General features: G+C 37.8%; 3 protein-coding genes across 3 annotated transcripts in view; 2 read left to right on the top strand and 1 right to left on the bottom strand.

The window, feature by feature from the left end:
- Nucleotides 1-1257, top strand: part of AKNAD1 (AKNA domain containing 1) — a 31293-nt gene extending 30036 nt beyond the window's left edge. The window contains 1 exon segment of the mRNA XM_060119875.1: nt 291-1257. Within this exon segment, the coding sequence (XP_059975858.1) occupies nt 291-422 (132 nt within the window). The 3' untranslated portion in view covers nt 423-1257.
- A 2147-nt stretch (nt 1258-3404) lies between these two features.
- STXBP3 (syntaxin binding protein 3) overlaps nt 3405-13950 on the bottom strand; it is a 55365-nt gene continuing 44819 nt past the window's right edge. The window contains exons 18-19 of the mRNA XM_060090204.1: nt 5882-6030; nt 3405-4984 (exon numbers count right to left, since the gene is read on the bottom strand). Coding sequence (XP_059946187.1) covers nt 4890-4984; nt 5882-6030 — 244 coding nt within the window. The 3' untranslated portion in view covers nt 3405-4889. The remainder of the gene's footprint in view (nt 4985-5881; nt 6031-13950) is intronic.
- On the top strand, nt 6761-7138 carry LOC132484085 (large ribosomal subunit protein eL37-like). Its single transcript, XM_060090205.1, has one exon. It carries the CDS (start codon nt 6792-6794, stop codon nt 7083-7085), a length of 294 nt encoding a protein of 97 aa, XP_059946188.1. The 5' UTR covers nt 6761-6791; the 3' UTR covers nt 7086-7138.

Here is a 13950-nt window from a genome sequence, read left to right as displayed (position 1 = left end):
CACGGATCTCTTTTTCCACAGCAGGAAAACAGCCCAGCAGGTTGCTGACTTCACCCTCTGATTCATGCTCATCAGTCACGTGTTGGTCTTTTTTCTGTCCCTTTCTCTACAAAATATATTCCATCTCAGACTGGTTTCCTAGGAAACCAAGCCTCAAAAACAGAAATAGACTGGGTGGAAAACAAATACTTCAAAAATTCCACTTTGCAATGTTCAATAATGAGGGAACCCAATTAACAGAAGCAGTAGTAAATTTATGTAACTAAAACGTGTGGACTTTTCCTCTGTAGATTTTAAACTCATCTTTGGATCATGCCCTAAGGACAGCAACTATTTTGAAACAAACTACTGATCAAATGATTAGAACTATTGCAGAAGATCTTGCCAAAGTACAGAGATGGAGGAACAGACTGAACTACTAGTTTGACTCAAGGCAACCAAGGATTTTTAAAAAATGCAGAGAAAACTTGGTCTTCACCCCAGAAGTATTTTACTTATTACACAACTTATGAAGATGACTTTCTAGAGAAAACACCAAAACTGCAAGAAATGGGGGACACAATGTGCTAAAATGAAACAAAAAATGGACCTCTGATTCTTAAAAATCAAAATCAACACATATTTGCTTAAAAATAAATCTATTATTCCTAACTCATAATAAAAGAAATCAAAATAATGAAATATACTTTTACCTATTAGTGTGGCAAAAACTAAAGTTTGAAAGGAAGTAAACATGTGCTTCAGAGATAGTAAATCGTTTCAGTTAGGAGCAACAACGAAAAAAGTCTTTTTCAGGGTCTTGATACCAGAATCTGTAACTGCTCATTCTACTGAGGGTGGAGTGGGGTAGGGAATCAGCTTATACTAGGAATTTATGTGTGATGACCTCTTATGTCTTCAAATCCAGTAAGAAATTTAGGAAACAAAGGGTCTCTCCAGCTCTAAGCCTAAAATGTATGTGAAATCTGAGGCCTAAACTGTAGGCCTCAAAGGATCTCCTATCAGTGTGATAGGGCAGAGTGATCACTGAGGTGTGCGGTGATTGAATGAATGGACCAATGTTTGCTGTCATCACACTCTTAGTTCCATTTATCACAGGGCATTGGATTACTATGTCTGTTCCACACATGTACTAACCCTGGACAGATAGTTACCAAGGCATACAAAGATCTCAGATAAAATGCAGACACCAAAAATTTAACCCTCTCACTGGCAATGTACTGTTCTCATGCTCAGTCTCAAAGAGAGCTGTTTGTTAGACTGGTGGTTGCCAAGGGGCAGGGGGTTGGGGAGGGATGGAGTGGGAGGTTGAGGTTAGCAGACGTAAGCTTTTACATATAGAATGGATAAACAACAAGTTCCTACTGTATAGCGCAGAGAACTATATTCACTATCCTATGATAAACCATAATGGAAAAGAATACATTAAAAGAAAAGCATATATATGTATAACTGAATCACTTTGCTGTACAGCAGTAATTAACACAACATTGTAAATCAACTATACTTCAATTAAAAAAACCCAAAGAGCTGTTTATTAATGTCACCTTTCCTCTCCACATATACATGTCATCCAGGTTAAATTATATAACCTCTCTGTGCCTTTTGTTTTTCTCAGCTTAAAAATGGAGATGATAATAGTGCCTATCCTCACAGGATTAAATGAGAAGACTGAATGAGGTAATATAAACACTTAAAAACAGTGCCTCACATATAAAGCACAAAGTAAGCATTTGCACATTATTATTTTATTATCATTACTTAGTAAAATATCAAGTTCTAAAATTAATATATCAAAAACAGAAACTTTCCTATATATAAAAAAATCCAGGGCTTCCCTGGTGGCACAGTGGTTAGGAATCCGCCTGCCAATTCAGGGAACACGGGTTTGATCCCTGGTCTGGGAAGATCCCACATGCTGCGGAGCAACTACTCCCGTGCGCCACAACTACTGAGCCTGCGCTCTAGAGCCTGCAAGCCACAACTACTGAAGCCCACGTGCCTAGAGCCCGTGCTCCGCAACAAGAGAAGCCACCGCAATGACAAGCCCACACACTGCAACGAAGAGTAGCCCCCACTCGCCACAACTAAAAGGAAAGCCTGTGTGCAGCAACGAAGACCCAACGCAGCCAAAAAAATTAATTAATTAATTTAAAAAAATCTGTTTGAAAAGCATAATAGAAGATCCAATTCACATGGAACCATGAAAAATATTATGGTGATATGCAGTATCTATAAAAAGAAAATAATGATTCTTAAGGTCATATTTTCCCTAAATTAACCTATAAATTTACTGTAAACCTAATGAAAATATCAAAATAACTTTTGGTATTAACGAGACTAAAGTTCATTTTTAAAAAATGTAATACCCAGGGAATTTCTGAAAAATAACGGTAATTTTGGTATGGGTGGAACAGAGATTACGTCCACATATTAACACACCATGAATCAAAATAGGGAATAAACTGGGAGCCTGGGACTGACATATACACACAACTATATATAAAATAGATAACTAATAAGGACCTACTGTATAGCACAGGGAACTCTACTCAATAGTCTGTAATGACTTATATGGGAAAAGAATGGTATATGTATAACTGATTCACTTTGCCACACACCTGAAACTAATACAACATTGTACATCAACTATATTCCAATAAAAAATTTAAAAAATAAAATAGAGAAAAAGAGATACAAACTATAAGTCAATAAAACAGAATTCAGAAATAGACCAAAATACAAACTTAGTTTATGAGAAACGTAGTATTTCAGTTCAGTTGGGGAAAGAGGGATTACCCAGTAAAATTTGGTATAGTATCTATTTAGAAAGAAATAAGGATGGATCTCTGTTAAATACTGTATCAGTCAGGGTTCATGGAAGGAACAAAAACTCCTCTAGATATTCCAATAAGTGTTTTAACATAGAGAATTAAGTCCTTAAAAATCATGGGAAAAGCTGTAAGGGCAGAAACTAGGGGCCATATTTTTAGACTCAAGGTCATATCACCATCTGATCCAGAGAATAGGAAGCTAATGCCACCAGTTGCCAGCAGCATTGCCTCATACCCATGAAGCAGGTGACAGACACTAAAATGTGGAGTCTGGTTGCTACAAACAACTCCTGTCCGCAGCAACTTGCTTGTCCATTGGCACAGCTGCAGCAGATGGCCTGTGCCTCCCTTCTAACTTCAAAACTTGACCTAAATGCAAGTCGTTGGCGGAATCTAACCTGTTCAGAACCCCACTTACCTTTAAGTCTGCAAAACTTCCTTTTTAGCTTTCATCCCCTGTGGTATGGAATGGGGAGGCATGGGACATAATGCCAAGTGCTAAGAGACAATATCTAGCATACATCATACTAAAACCAATTCCAGATGGATAAAAGAGTTACCTGTAAAAAATAAAATGAAACTATCAAAATGCTCTAGAAGATCGATGGGTGAATTTACAATCTCGGGTGCAAAGATATTTCTAAGTACAACATAAATTTGCAAGCCACACAGGAAAAGTGATGGATTGATCTACATAAAATTTTTATTTTTTTAGTATTTATTTATTTAATTAATTTATTTATTTGGCTCCATCGGGTCTTAGTTGTGGCAGGCGGGATCTTTAGTTGCTGTATGTGGGGTCTTTTTAGTTGTGGTGTGCGGGATCTTTTAGTTGTGGCATGCCAACACTAGGTTGCAGCATGGCAGCGTGTAGGATCTAGTTCCCTGACCAGGGATCGAATCCAGGCCCCCCGCATTGAGAGCGTGGAGTCTTAGCCCCTGGACCACCAGGGAAGTCCCTACATAAAAATTTTAAATGGTGATATCTAGCAGTATTTTAAATGCACAAATACTTTAGACAGCTATGTCCTTGCTAGATATTTATATTATAGAAATATTTGTGTAAGTTTGCACAGGTATGTACCCAAACAATGCAGCATTATTTGTAAGAGCAAAACTCTGAAGATGAGGGATATATAAATTACAGTCCACTCTATGATAGAACACTATGAGGCCAGGTAAAAGGAGAGATCTGAAATGAAGATGTTCCCTTTGTATAACACATGTGCACACATATCCTTACATTATCTAACCGTATACAAAGATTACATTATTATTTTCGTAGGTCAAAGGGAGTTATCTTGGTGGGAAGATTATGATGCATTCTTTTTCTTCTTTGTAATTCTCTGACTTAGAACTTTAAAATTTCCCAATTTCCCCTTCCTCCCTGCCAAAAAACAGAGATAATTTTTGTCAGTATATATTTATTTTCTCTTAGAATGTTCATGATTATTTTTGTTTGCTAATTTAAACATACATTATTCAGAATTATACAAAATTGTGTTCTTCAGAAGTATCTAGCAAGAGTATATACTGTGAAATCATTCTATTCCTATTAATGACTAACTTACTTTACATATAAAAGTTATGAATTTCAGTTGAAAGAAAAACTGCACTTATAGGAAATCATTCTATCATACATACAAGTTCACAGTTTTTACTTTTACAACCTTTTCATTTAAAATCATTCTTTCCCAAAAAACTATACTTCAGCATTAGACAGATAAGTATCTAGTAAGTAATTAGTATGTACATAGGTGGCTGTGAAAAATTACCCACAACTGTAATATATTCTGTTCCAAAGCTGAAAATATTTCCTTTTAGAAAGCATTTTAACATTTCTTCTCATCATCTATAAAGCAGCAACAATATTTAAATTAAAAATAGCAAATCCAATGATATGCAATCATAAACAGTCCCTTAAGAAATATATTTGAAAAGTCATTATTCCTTAAAATATTTACATTTTTTAAAATACATGACAGCCACAATGTCTTGATCTACTTTAGTTGATCAAATTAATAAGAATCTCCAAATCCCTCCCCAGCTAAAATGCTATTCATCTTTAATAAAGGAGACTTTATCCTTGGGTTTATTCAGCATCTTTATATCATCCAACAGCTTTTTGGGTGTTAAAATATGCGTGGAACCTGGTAGAGGAAAAGAGAAATTTTCAGAGGCCAGCAGTTAAATCAATTTTCCTTGGCTAATTATATTGTCCTGTCCTTCAAATATGCAAAGTGCAGTAGCTTGGGGCAACTTAACAAAATTTCTATAGGATGCCTTCCTGAAATCTGCCTAAACTACAGTATTTCAATCCTTCCTCTTCATTGAGCACACTCAGTAACCTTTCAAAAACACTGCCCACTCCTAGTGCTTTGTCCACTTTGTGCTATATATTGATAAACTGAAGACCAAAACTGGAGGTTAGTCTGTCCTCCTGACAAAACAGCAACAGGCACTGTGAGTTCAGTCACAGAGAACTGTTAAGCAGTGCCGCAGATCGAGGCTTGGTGTATAAACGCGGCACCTCCAGGGGTCAGGAGAGTTTCGGTATCAGTGGCTTTGACTGAAATTCTTAAAACTAAATTCCATACAGGCCTGGCCAATGTCAGGTCCACAGACAGAAAAAATTTCAAAATATTTCTGTAGTAGAAATGCATGTTTCAAAAATTATTTAATCATGAGGGCAAGAAAAGGATAGGATGTAATATTTTAAAGGATATATTCTTTATGTAATATTTAGAATATTATAAAGAATATATATAATATATAATACATTATATATTATAAAGAATATTATAATAAATATAATATTTCTGAAGCTCATTCTCTCAAAATCAGAATTTTAATTAAAAAAAATCAAAAAAGTCAACCAGGAAAAAATTCTGGTACATCAGATAAAACACACTATGATTTAAGAAATATTTTTTTCCACTGAACAATTTAGTCCTAAATGTAAATTACAAGATAAAGTTTTACATATATATTTTTGCATTTAGAGTTTATTTTTAAAAAAACAGAAAAGAGGAAAACTCAAGTCTTACCAATAATAACTTCACAGGATTTATGTGCCTGAGATACTTCATAAGCACAACGCATTTCAGAGTATGTAATTCCTCCGATTACAAAAACAATCAGCTTAGACCCATTTTTTCGATCCTCTAAATAATTAGCTCTGGGTTTCTGCCGAGCACTAAAAAATAAACACAAACACGTTAAAAATATTTCCAAAGCCATACTGCTTATAGTCTTTTAAAAGAGCCCAACTCAAGCAAACTCAAATTTGGCACCAACTGCATTGATTTTAAGGAAATGACTTAACTATGGTGTGACTGGAGCATCAAGGGCCAGGCAGGACAGCCCCACTTTAAGTTCAATTTTGATCTACAGAGTTTGAACAAAAGACTCATAATCTAGCTCAGCACTTTTACCTTTAAAATAGAGCTAAGGCCCTGTCTTATTTATTTCAGATAAAGACATAGTATACCTGAGAAGTCTATGACTTCCTGAAGTCAAAAAGGTGGGGGGGTGGCATTGAGACAATAGGGTTTTAAAGACATAGAGGGGGTGGGGGAGGCACAGGTGCTGCTTTGGAGCTGACGTGGTACCAGAACGTCCCTTGCTGGAACTCTACTCGTAAAGTATGATTATAGGAGATATCGAACACATATCTGCACTCCTGTGTTCACTGCAGTATTATTCACAATAGTCAAGATATGAAAACAACCTAAATGTCCATCAATGAACAAATGGATAGAGAAAATGGTATATATATAGAGTGGAATATTATTCAGGCTTAAAAAAGAAGCAAATTCTTCCATTTGCAACAACATGAATGAACCTGAAGGATATTATGCTAATTGAAAAAGGCCAGACTCAGAAAGACTGCATGATCTCACTTATATGTGGAATCTAAAAGTCAAACTGCTCTTTGGTCTCAGTGGCAGAAGCGAGATGACGAAGGAAACGTCATCATTTGGAAAGCATCGGAATAAGACGCACATGTTGTGCCGCCGTTGTGGCTCTACGGCCTACCACCTTCAGAAGTCGACCTGTGGCAAATGTGGCTACACTGCCAAGCAGAAGAGAAACTACAACTGGAGTGCTAAAGCTAAAAGACGAAGTACCACCTGGACTGGTCGAATGAGGCACCTAAAAATTGTATACCACAGATTCAGGCATGGGTTCCGTGAAAGAAAAACACCTAAGTCCAAGAGGGCAGCTGTTGCAGCAACCAGTTCATCTTAATGACTAGTCATGCAATAAATGTTCTGGTTTTAAATAAAAAAATAAAATAAAATAAAAAAGCCAAATTGATAGAAGTGGAGGGTACAGTGTTGGTTGCCAGGGAATGGGTGGAGAGGAAAAAGAGGCAATGTTGTTGAAAGGGCACAAAGTTTCAACTATGCAAGATGAGTAAGTTCTAGAAATCTAATGTACAGCATGCTGACTATAGTTAACAAAACTGTACTGTATATTTGAAATATGCTAAGAGGATAGATCTTAAATTAAGTCTTTATGCCACAAAAGAAAGCAAAGAAAAAAAAAGGAAAAAAAGAAAATGGTAATCATGGATATATTAACTAGTTTGTGGTGATTTCCCAATGTATATGTATCAAAACATCAAGTTGTATACCTTAAAAAATATGTTACGAAGTCAATTGTAACTCAATAATGCTGTTAAAAAAAAAAAGAGAGAGCCACCTGGGTTTCAACTCTGATTCTGCTTCTTTTTAATTCTCTATGACTTTTAGCAAGTTACTTAACCTCTCTCTAAACCTAAAGGGTTGTTTTCAAGATAAATGAAATAATGTACAGAATACACTAAGTATGGAATCTGGTACTAGGAAAGCACTAAACAAATAGAACTACAATATCTACTACTTCTCCCCTTAGATTGCTCTAGATCTGCGCACTGGCCAAGATAGCAGCCACTAGCCACATGAGGTTATTTAAATTTAAATTAACTAAAATTAAAAATTCAGTTTCTCAGTCATGGTATGTGGCTAGTGGTTATCATACAGGACAGTGCAGATATAGGATATTTCCATCACTGCAATAAAGTTGTATTGGGTAGCACTGCCCTAGGTCATAGAAATCACTATTTTTGTTCCCATACCCCACTAGTAAAAATTCTGAGCTTTTATTTGAAAAGTAAATATATATTTTAAAAGAAACACGTACATCTATTAAAAATATATATTAGTTTATAAATTATATATGTATACTAGTATATACTAATAAAGCTTAATTTCTCCTTTTTCTAGTGTAAAAATAATACCCAATAGATCATCTTATTACCCACTTTGGAAACCATATACTAGATGACCTCTAAGACCCTGCAATGTAGGATATCACGGTAAACTTTTAAAAAATAAATTCACTCATTTATTTTTGGCTGCACTGGGTCTTTGTTGCTGCATGCGGGCTTTCTCTAGTTGTGACGAGCAGGGACTACTCTTCATTGTCGTGCATGGGCTTCCCACTGCAGTGGCTTCTCTTGTTGTGAAGCACAGGCTGTAGGCACACAGGCTTCAGTAGTTGTGGCTCGTGGGCTTTAGAGCGCAGGCTCAGTAGTTGTGGTGCATGGGCTTAGCTGCTCCATGGGATGCGGGATCTTCCTAGACCAGGGCTTGAACCCGTGTCCCCTGCATTGGCAGGCGGATTCTTTTTTTTAAATAAATAAATAAATTTATTTATTTATTTATTGGCTGCGTTGGATCTTTGTTGCTGTGTGCGAGCTTTCTCTAGTTGCAGTGAGTGGGGGCTACTCTTTGTTGCGGTGCGTGGGCTTCTCATTGCGGTGGCTTCTCTTTGCCGTGGAGCACAGGCTCTAGGCACACGGGCTGAAGTAGTTGTGGCACACGGGCTCAGTAGCTCCACGGCATGTGGGATCTTCCAGGACCAGGGCTCGAACCCGTGTCCCCTGAACTGGCAGGCAGATTCTCAACAACTGCGCCACCAAGGAAGTCCCAGCAGGCAGATTCTTAACCAGTGTGCCACCAGGGAAGTCCACGGTAAACTTTTTTTTTTTTTTTGTGGTACGCAGGCCTCTTACTGTTGTGGCCTCTCCCACTGCGGAGCACAGGCTCCGGACGTGCAGGCCCAGCGGCCATGGCTCACGGGCCCAGCCGCTCCGCAGCATGTGGGATCTTCCCGGACCGGGGCACGAACCCGTGTCCCCTGCATCGGCAGGCGGACTCTCAACCACTGCACCACCAGGGAAGCCCCCACGGTAAACTTTTAATAATGTTCTCAGTCTAGCCTTTTGGATGGTAATTTTCATCTGCCATCTTAAAGAATGACGAGGTAGTAAACAACAGAAATAGTAAAGAGACTTAGTAGCTGGTTTTGAAAGATGAAACAGGAACAAGATACACTCTTGGTTCCCATACAAAATAAATCAAGGACATACTAAAAGTACAACCTTGGTTTAAAAACTTTCCAAAGAGTGAAATAAAGTAAGAAAGCAAAAGAAAAGGAAGTAATATTGCTCAAAATGATTATGTGATTGTAACAATTTTTAAATTTCTGAATAGCAATTTTAGGACAATAGGATTACATATAATTTGTTTCACATAAATGTGTAAGACACTGTGTTAGTGTTTTACACTCTGAAAGACACATAAATAATGATTAAATCCCTGTATCCTGAAAATCTCACTCTAGAAAGCACCTAGAGGCATTGGTTAAAATAGGAGCAAACATCTTTTTAAAAGCATAGCTGAAAATAAACAAGTAAGAGCAATCTTCAAGGGCCAGCAGCAGTACAAAGGAAACTAAAAACTAGAGTGGTAAACTGAGTTGAGGCTTGCTCTGCCTTACAGTGTTAGTCTAATCTTAGCAAACAAGGGGTCTGGGTGTTTCCCTGTTTAATGAACACAGAAGACAAAGTCTTGGATATTGTGCAAGGTAGAGATGGGGAGGTGACAACCCTGCATAAGGTCAGGACACACTCAAAAGCAAGGGGAGATGACAAAGAAGCTTCTTACCTGATAATTCAACACAGGCCTGTCTCGCGAGAGCTCTAATTTACACTACCTTCATAGGCTGGGGAACCCCAACTGAGAAATTAACACACAAAAGAAAAAAGTCTCTAACCTTGGCAGAAGCAAATGCAAAACCTCTCTGAAGGTACCCACTCTCAATCCTGGCCACTGAAATAAGCTCAGAATCCAAAATTATGAAGCACACGAGGAAATAAGCAAGCACAAGTGTCCGCAGAATGAAAAAGCAGTAAAATTAGACCCCAAAGAATGTCAGATGTTGAATTTAGTAAAAAATAGTCTAAAATTATGTTGAAAATGATAAATGATAATAAAGTAGAACAGAAAGCATGACAAAATAAGAACAAAGAAGTTCAAGCATATTTGAAAAAGAAACAAGGAGAACTTCTAAAATAAAGGAAAAGTAAAGTCAATGAACATAGAAGCTCAAAAAATATATACATATATATAGTTTACTCAGCAGATTAGGCACAAATTTAAGAAAGAACTAAAGAATTGAAAACTAAATCCAAAGAAAAATTTCCAAAATGAAACACAAAAGTAAAAGAAATATTAAAACTTGAGAGATTATGAGGCGTGAAGATAAAATGAGATGTTCGAATAAAACCAAGACTGCAGAAGTGGCAATATTTGAAGAATTTATGAAAGATATGAAACTTCAGATTTTAGGAAACACACTGAATCCCAAGGAAAGGAATAAAATAAACCCTCAGGCAGACACAGCATAGGAAATGTACAGAATATCAAAGACGAAAAGCACCAGAGAGAAAAGGCAAATTACCTATAAAAGTACGACAAAACTGTCTGAAAACACCCCATCCCCATACACACACCTTCCCAAGAGCTAAAATGGAAACCAAGAAACAGGAGAATAACATTTCAAAGTGTTGAGTGAAAATTAACATGAGCCTAGAAATTCAAAGCTATCATGTAAGAACAATGACAAAATGAAGACATTTTCAGACAGACAAAACCACAGAGACCCTACCACCAACAGACCCACACTGAAGAAACTTCTAAAGGATATATTTCAGAAAACAAATGAGCCCAAAAAACGGGATGCAAGGGACTCCCCTGGTGGTGCAGTGGTTAAGAATCTGCCTGCTAATGCAGGGGACACAGGTTCGATCCCTGGTCTGGGAAGATCCCACAAGCCATGGAGCAACTAAGCCCGTGCGCCACAACTACTGAGCCAGTGCTCCAGAGCCCATGAGCCACAACTACTGAGCCCACATGCCACAACTAGTGAAGCCCATGCACCTAGAACCCATGCTCCACAACAAGAGAAGCCACTGCAGTGAGAAGCCTGCGCACAACAAAGAGTAGACCCCGCTTGCTGCAACTCCTGCGTGCAGCAACAAAGATCCAACGCAGCCAAAAATAAAATAAAATAAATTAATTTTAAAAAAAGGGATGAAAGCAGAAGTGGTGCGCGATATAACTGGTTAGTATGCACACACAACTAAAAAAATAATGCTCATCATTAATTTGGGAAATAAAAAAGATATAAGGTGAAAACAATAAAGAATTAAGAGAACATTTAAAGGGTGCGTAGTTTGAATTAAGTTGTTCTGAAGTTCTATACTGTTCATGAGAAGGGCAAAGATAACTAATCTCAGACTTTGGTGAGTCAAAGAAGTGTATTAAAATTCTAAGGATAATAGCTACAAAGGTACAAAAAGGCTATATAACTTCCAAACCAGGAGAAAAGGGAAAAATAAAACTAAAGAAAAAGTCCTCAGACCAAGAGAATCACCCTAGAGAAATACTCAAACACACGTAATGTACAAGAATGCTCACTGCGTATTATTTGTAATGGTGCCAGTTTTGACACAGCCTAAATTTCCATTGTGTGGAAAATACATGAATAAACTGTGATACTCACATAAGAATACACCAACCAGCAGTGAAAATTTATGCATGTTATCAACTTGGGATAAATTTCACAAACATAATGTTGAGGGAAATTTAAAAAGGAAGTTGCAGGAGGACACATACAAGATGACACCATGTATATTAAGATTAAAAACACAGTCAAAGACAACTTGTGGTCATGGTGGAATAAGATGGTCAGAAGATTGCCCTCCAAGAAAACAAGTATAAACCTGGATGAAATTGTGGGGGGACAAACCAGTTCAGGTCACTTGGAAATCAGCCACGGGCAAACAGCAAATTGAGAAGCATTTACTCTTAAAAAATACGTTAGCATATTGGTAAGAATGGTGGTGGTGACTACGTGACCTTCTAGCCTGAGGCTGCACGCAACCTGCACTGTTCTTCCAACTCAGTCAGCAAAAACTATAGCTTTACTGACTTGAGGCTGGCTGAGAGAACCACCAAAACTTTACTGCCTGAGGTGGAAGACTTGATTCAAGGTAGGGAGCAAAGGGAGTACAAAATCCTGCAGCTTTGCTAGTTAAAAACGGCAGACCTGGTTTAGAACAGGAAGACCTGCAGCTCTGGTAGCACAACATCTTGGTCCCAGTATGGGATAGGTGGCACATCAGCCAGAAATTTAATGGGGAAATCCTGAACGTACGAAAGCCAAAGAAGACAAAGACAAACTCTCCCCACATCCTTAGCTGACTGCCAAATTATGCTTGTGTCAGGACAAGCCAGAGAAAGCCCAGGGAAAGAATAGGGGAAAAAAAGAAGGGTGGGGGCGGGGGAAGACTCAAGAACTGACTCTGACTTGTAATGCAGTTCTTAACCCACATTCGGATAGATCAGCAGATGATGGAAGGCGTGAGGTGTCTAAACACAACCTCTGCCCAGATAACTGGCTGACCTCTAAACTATTCAGACATAGGGCAACCACTAGGAACGAAGCGAAAAAATTAAATTTAAAATTAAAACCCCCTGCAATGACATCAGTGGCTAAACTGCAGGGAGCAGTGACCCCACAGCTTAAATCCATACAAATTACTAAAACAAAAAACAATTTAGAGTTGCTACAGTACAGTATCTAAAAGATCCAACTTTCAAGCAAAAATTAGTAGATATGTAAGAAAACAGTAACCTGTGACCCACACGTTGGAAAAAAGCTATCAATAGAAACTGACCCTGAGTGAATCCAGATGTTGGATTAGCAGACTCCGAAGAATCTATTATAAATACGATCAAATAATTAAAGAAAACCATGCCAATACTACATTAATCAATGGGGAATTTCAAAAGAGAAATGGAAACTAAAAAAGAAGCAAATGGAAATTCAAAATGTGAAAAGCACAATAACTGAAATGAAAAATTCACTAGATGGGCTCAATAGCAGATTTGAGATGTCAGAAGAAAGAATCAAAGAATTGAAGATGGGGCTTCCCTGGTGGTGCAGTGGTTGAGAGTCCGCCTGCCGATGGAGGGGACACGGGTTTGTGCCCCGGTCCGGGAGGATCCCACATGCCGCGGAGCAGCTGGGCCCGTGAGCCATGGCCGCTGAGCCTGCGCGTCCGGAGCCTGTGCTCCGCAACAGGAGAGGCCACAGCAGTGACAGGCCCGAGTATCGCAAAAATAAATAAATAAATAAAAGAAAGAAAGAAAGAACTGAAGATGGATCAATAGATATTAGCATATCTGAAGAACAGAAAGAAAAAAGGTGGAAGAAAGGTAAACAAGGCCTCAGTGACCCATGAGACAAAGTCAAACTTTCCAACACATGAGTAATGGAGTTTCAAAAGAAGAGGGAGAGAGAAACAGGCAGAAAAAAAATTTGAAGAAACAGCAACTGAAAACTTCCCAAAATTTGATGAAAAATATTAACTTGTAGATCCAAGAAAACTCAACTACCCCAGGTAGAATAAACACAAAAAGAACTCCGCCTAGACACATCATAGTTAAACTGCTAAAAGCCAAAGACCAAGAGAAAAATCCTGCAAAACACAACTCTATACATAATTTAGAATACAGATATATGTAGAAAATGTATAAAGAACCACAGGTGAATGGTAAACACCAAATTCAGGATAGTGAAGAAAGAGAGAATAATAAAAATCAGAGAGTGATATATAGGAAGCTTGAACTGTATTTATAATGATTCATTTGTTAAGCTGGGCACTGAGTATAGGGTATGCATTATAATATTGTCTACAGCTTTCTGAATGTCTCAAATA

This window comes from Mesoplodon densirostris, chromosome 2 (genome assembly GCF_025265405.1).
Source record: "Mesoplodon densirostris isolate mMesDen1 chromosome 2, mMesDen1 primary haplotype, whole genome shotgun sequence".
NCBI classification, from domain to species: domain Eukaryota; kingdom Metazoa; phylum Chordata; class Mammalia; order Artiodactyla; family Ziphiidae; genus Mesoplodon; species Mesoplodon densirostris.
Note: the sequence above shows the minus strand (reverse complement) of the source record. Positions and strands in the feature narration are given on the sequence as shown.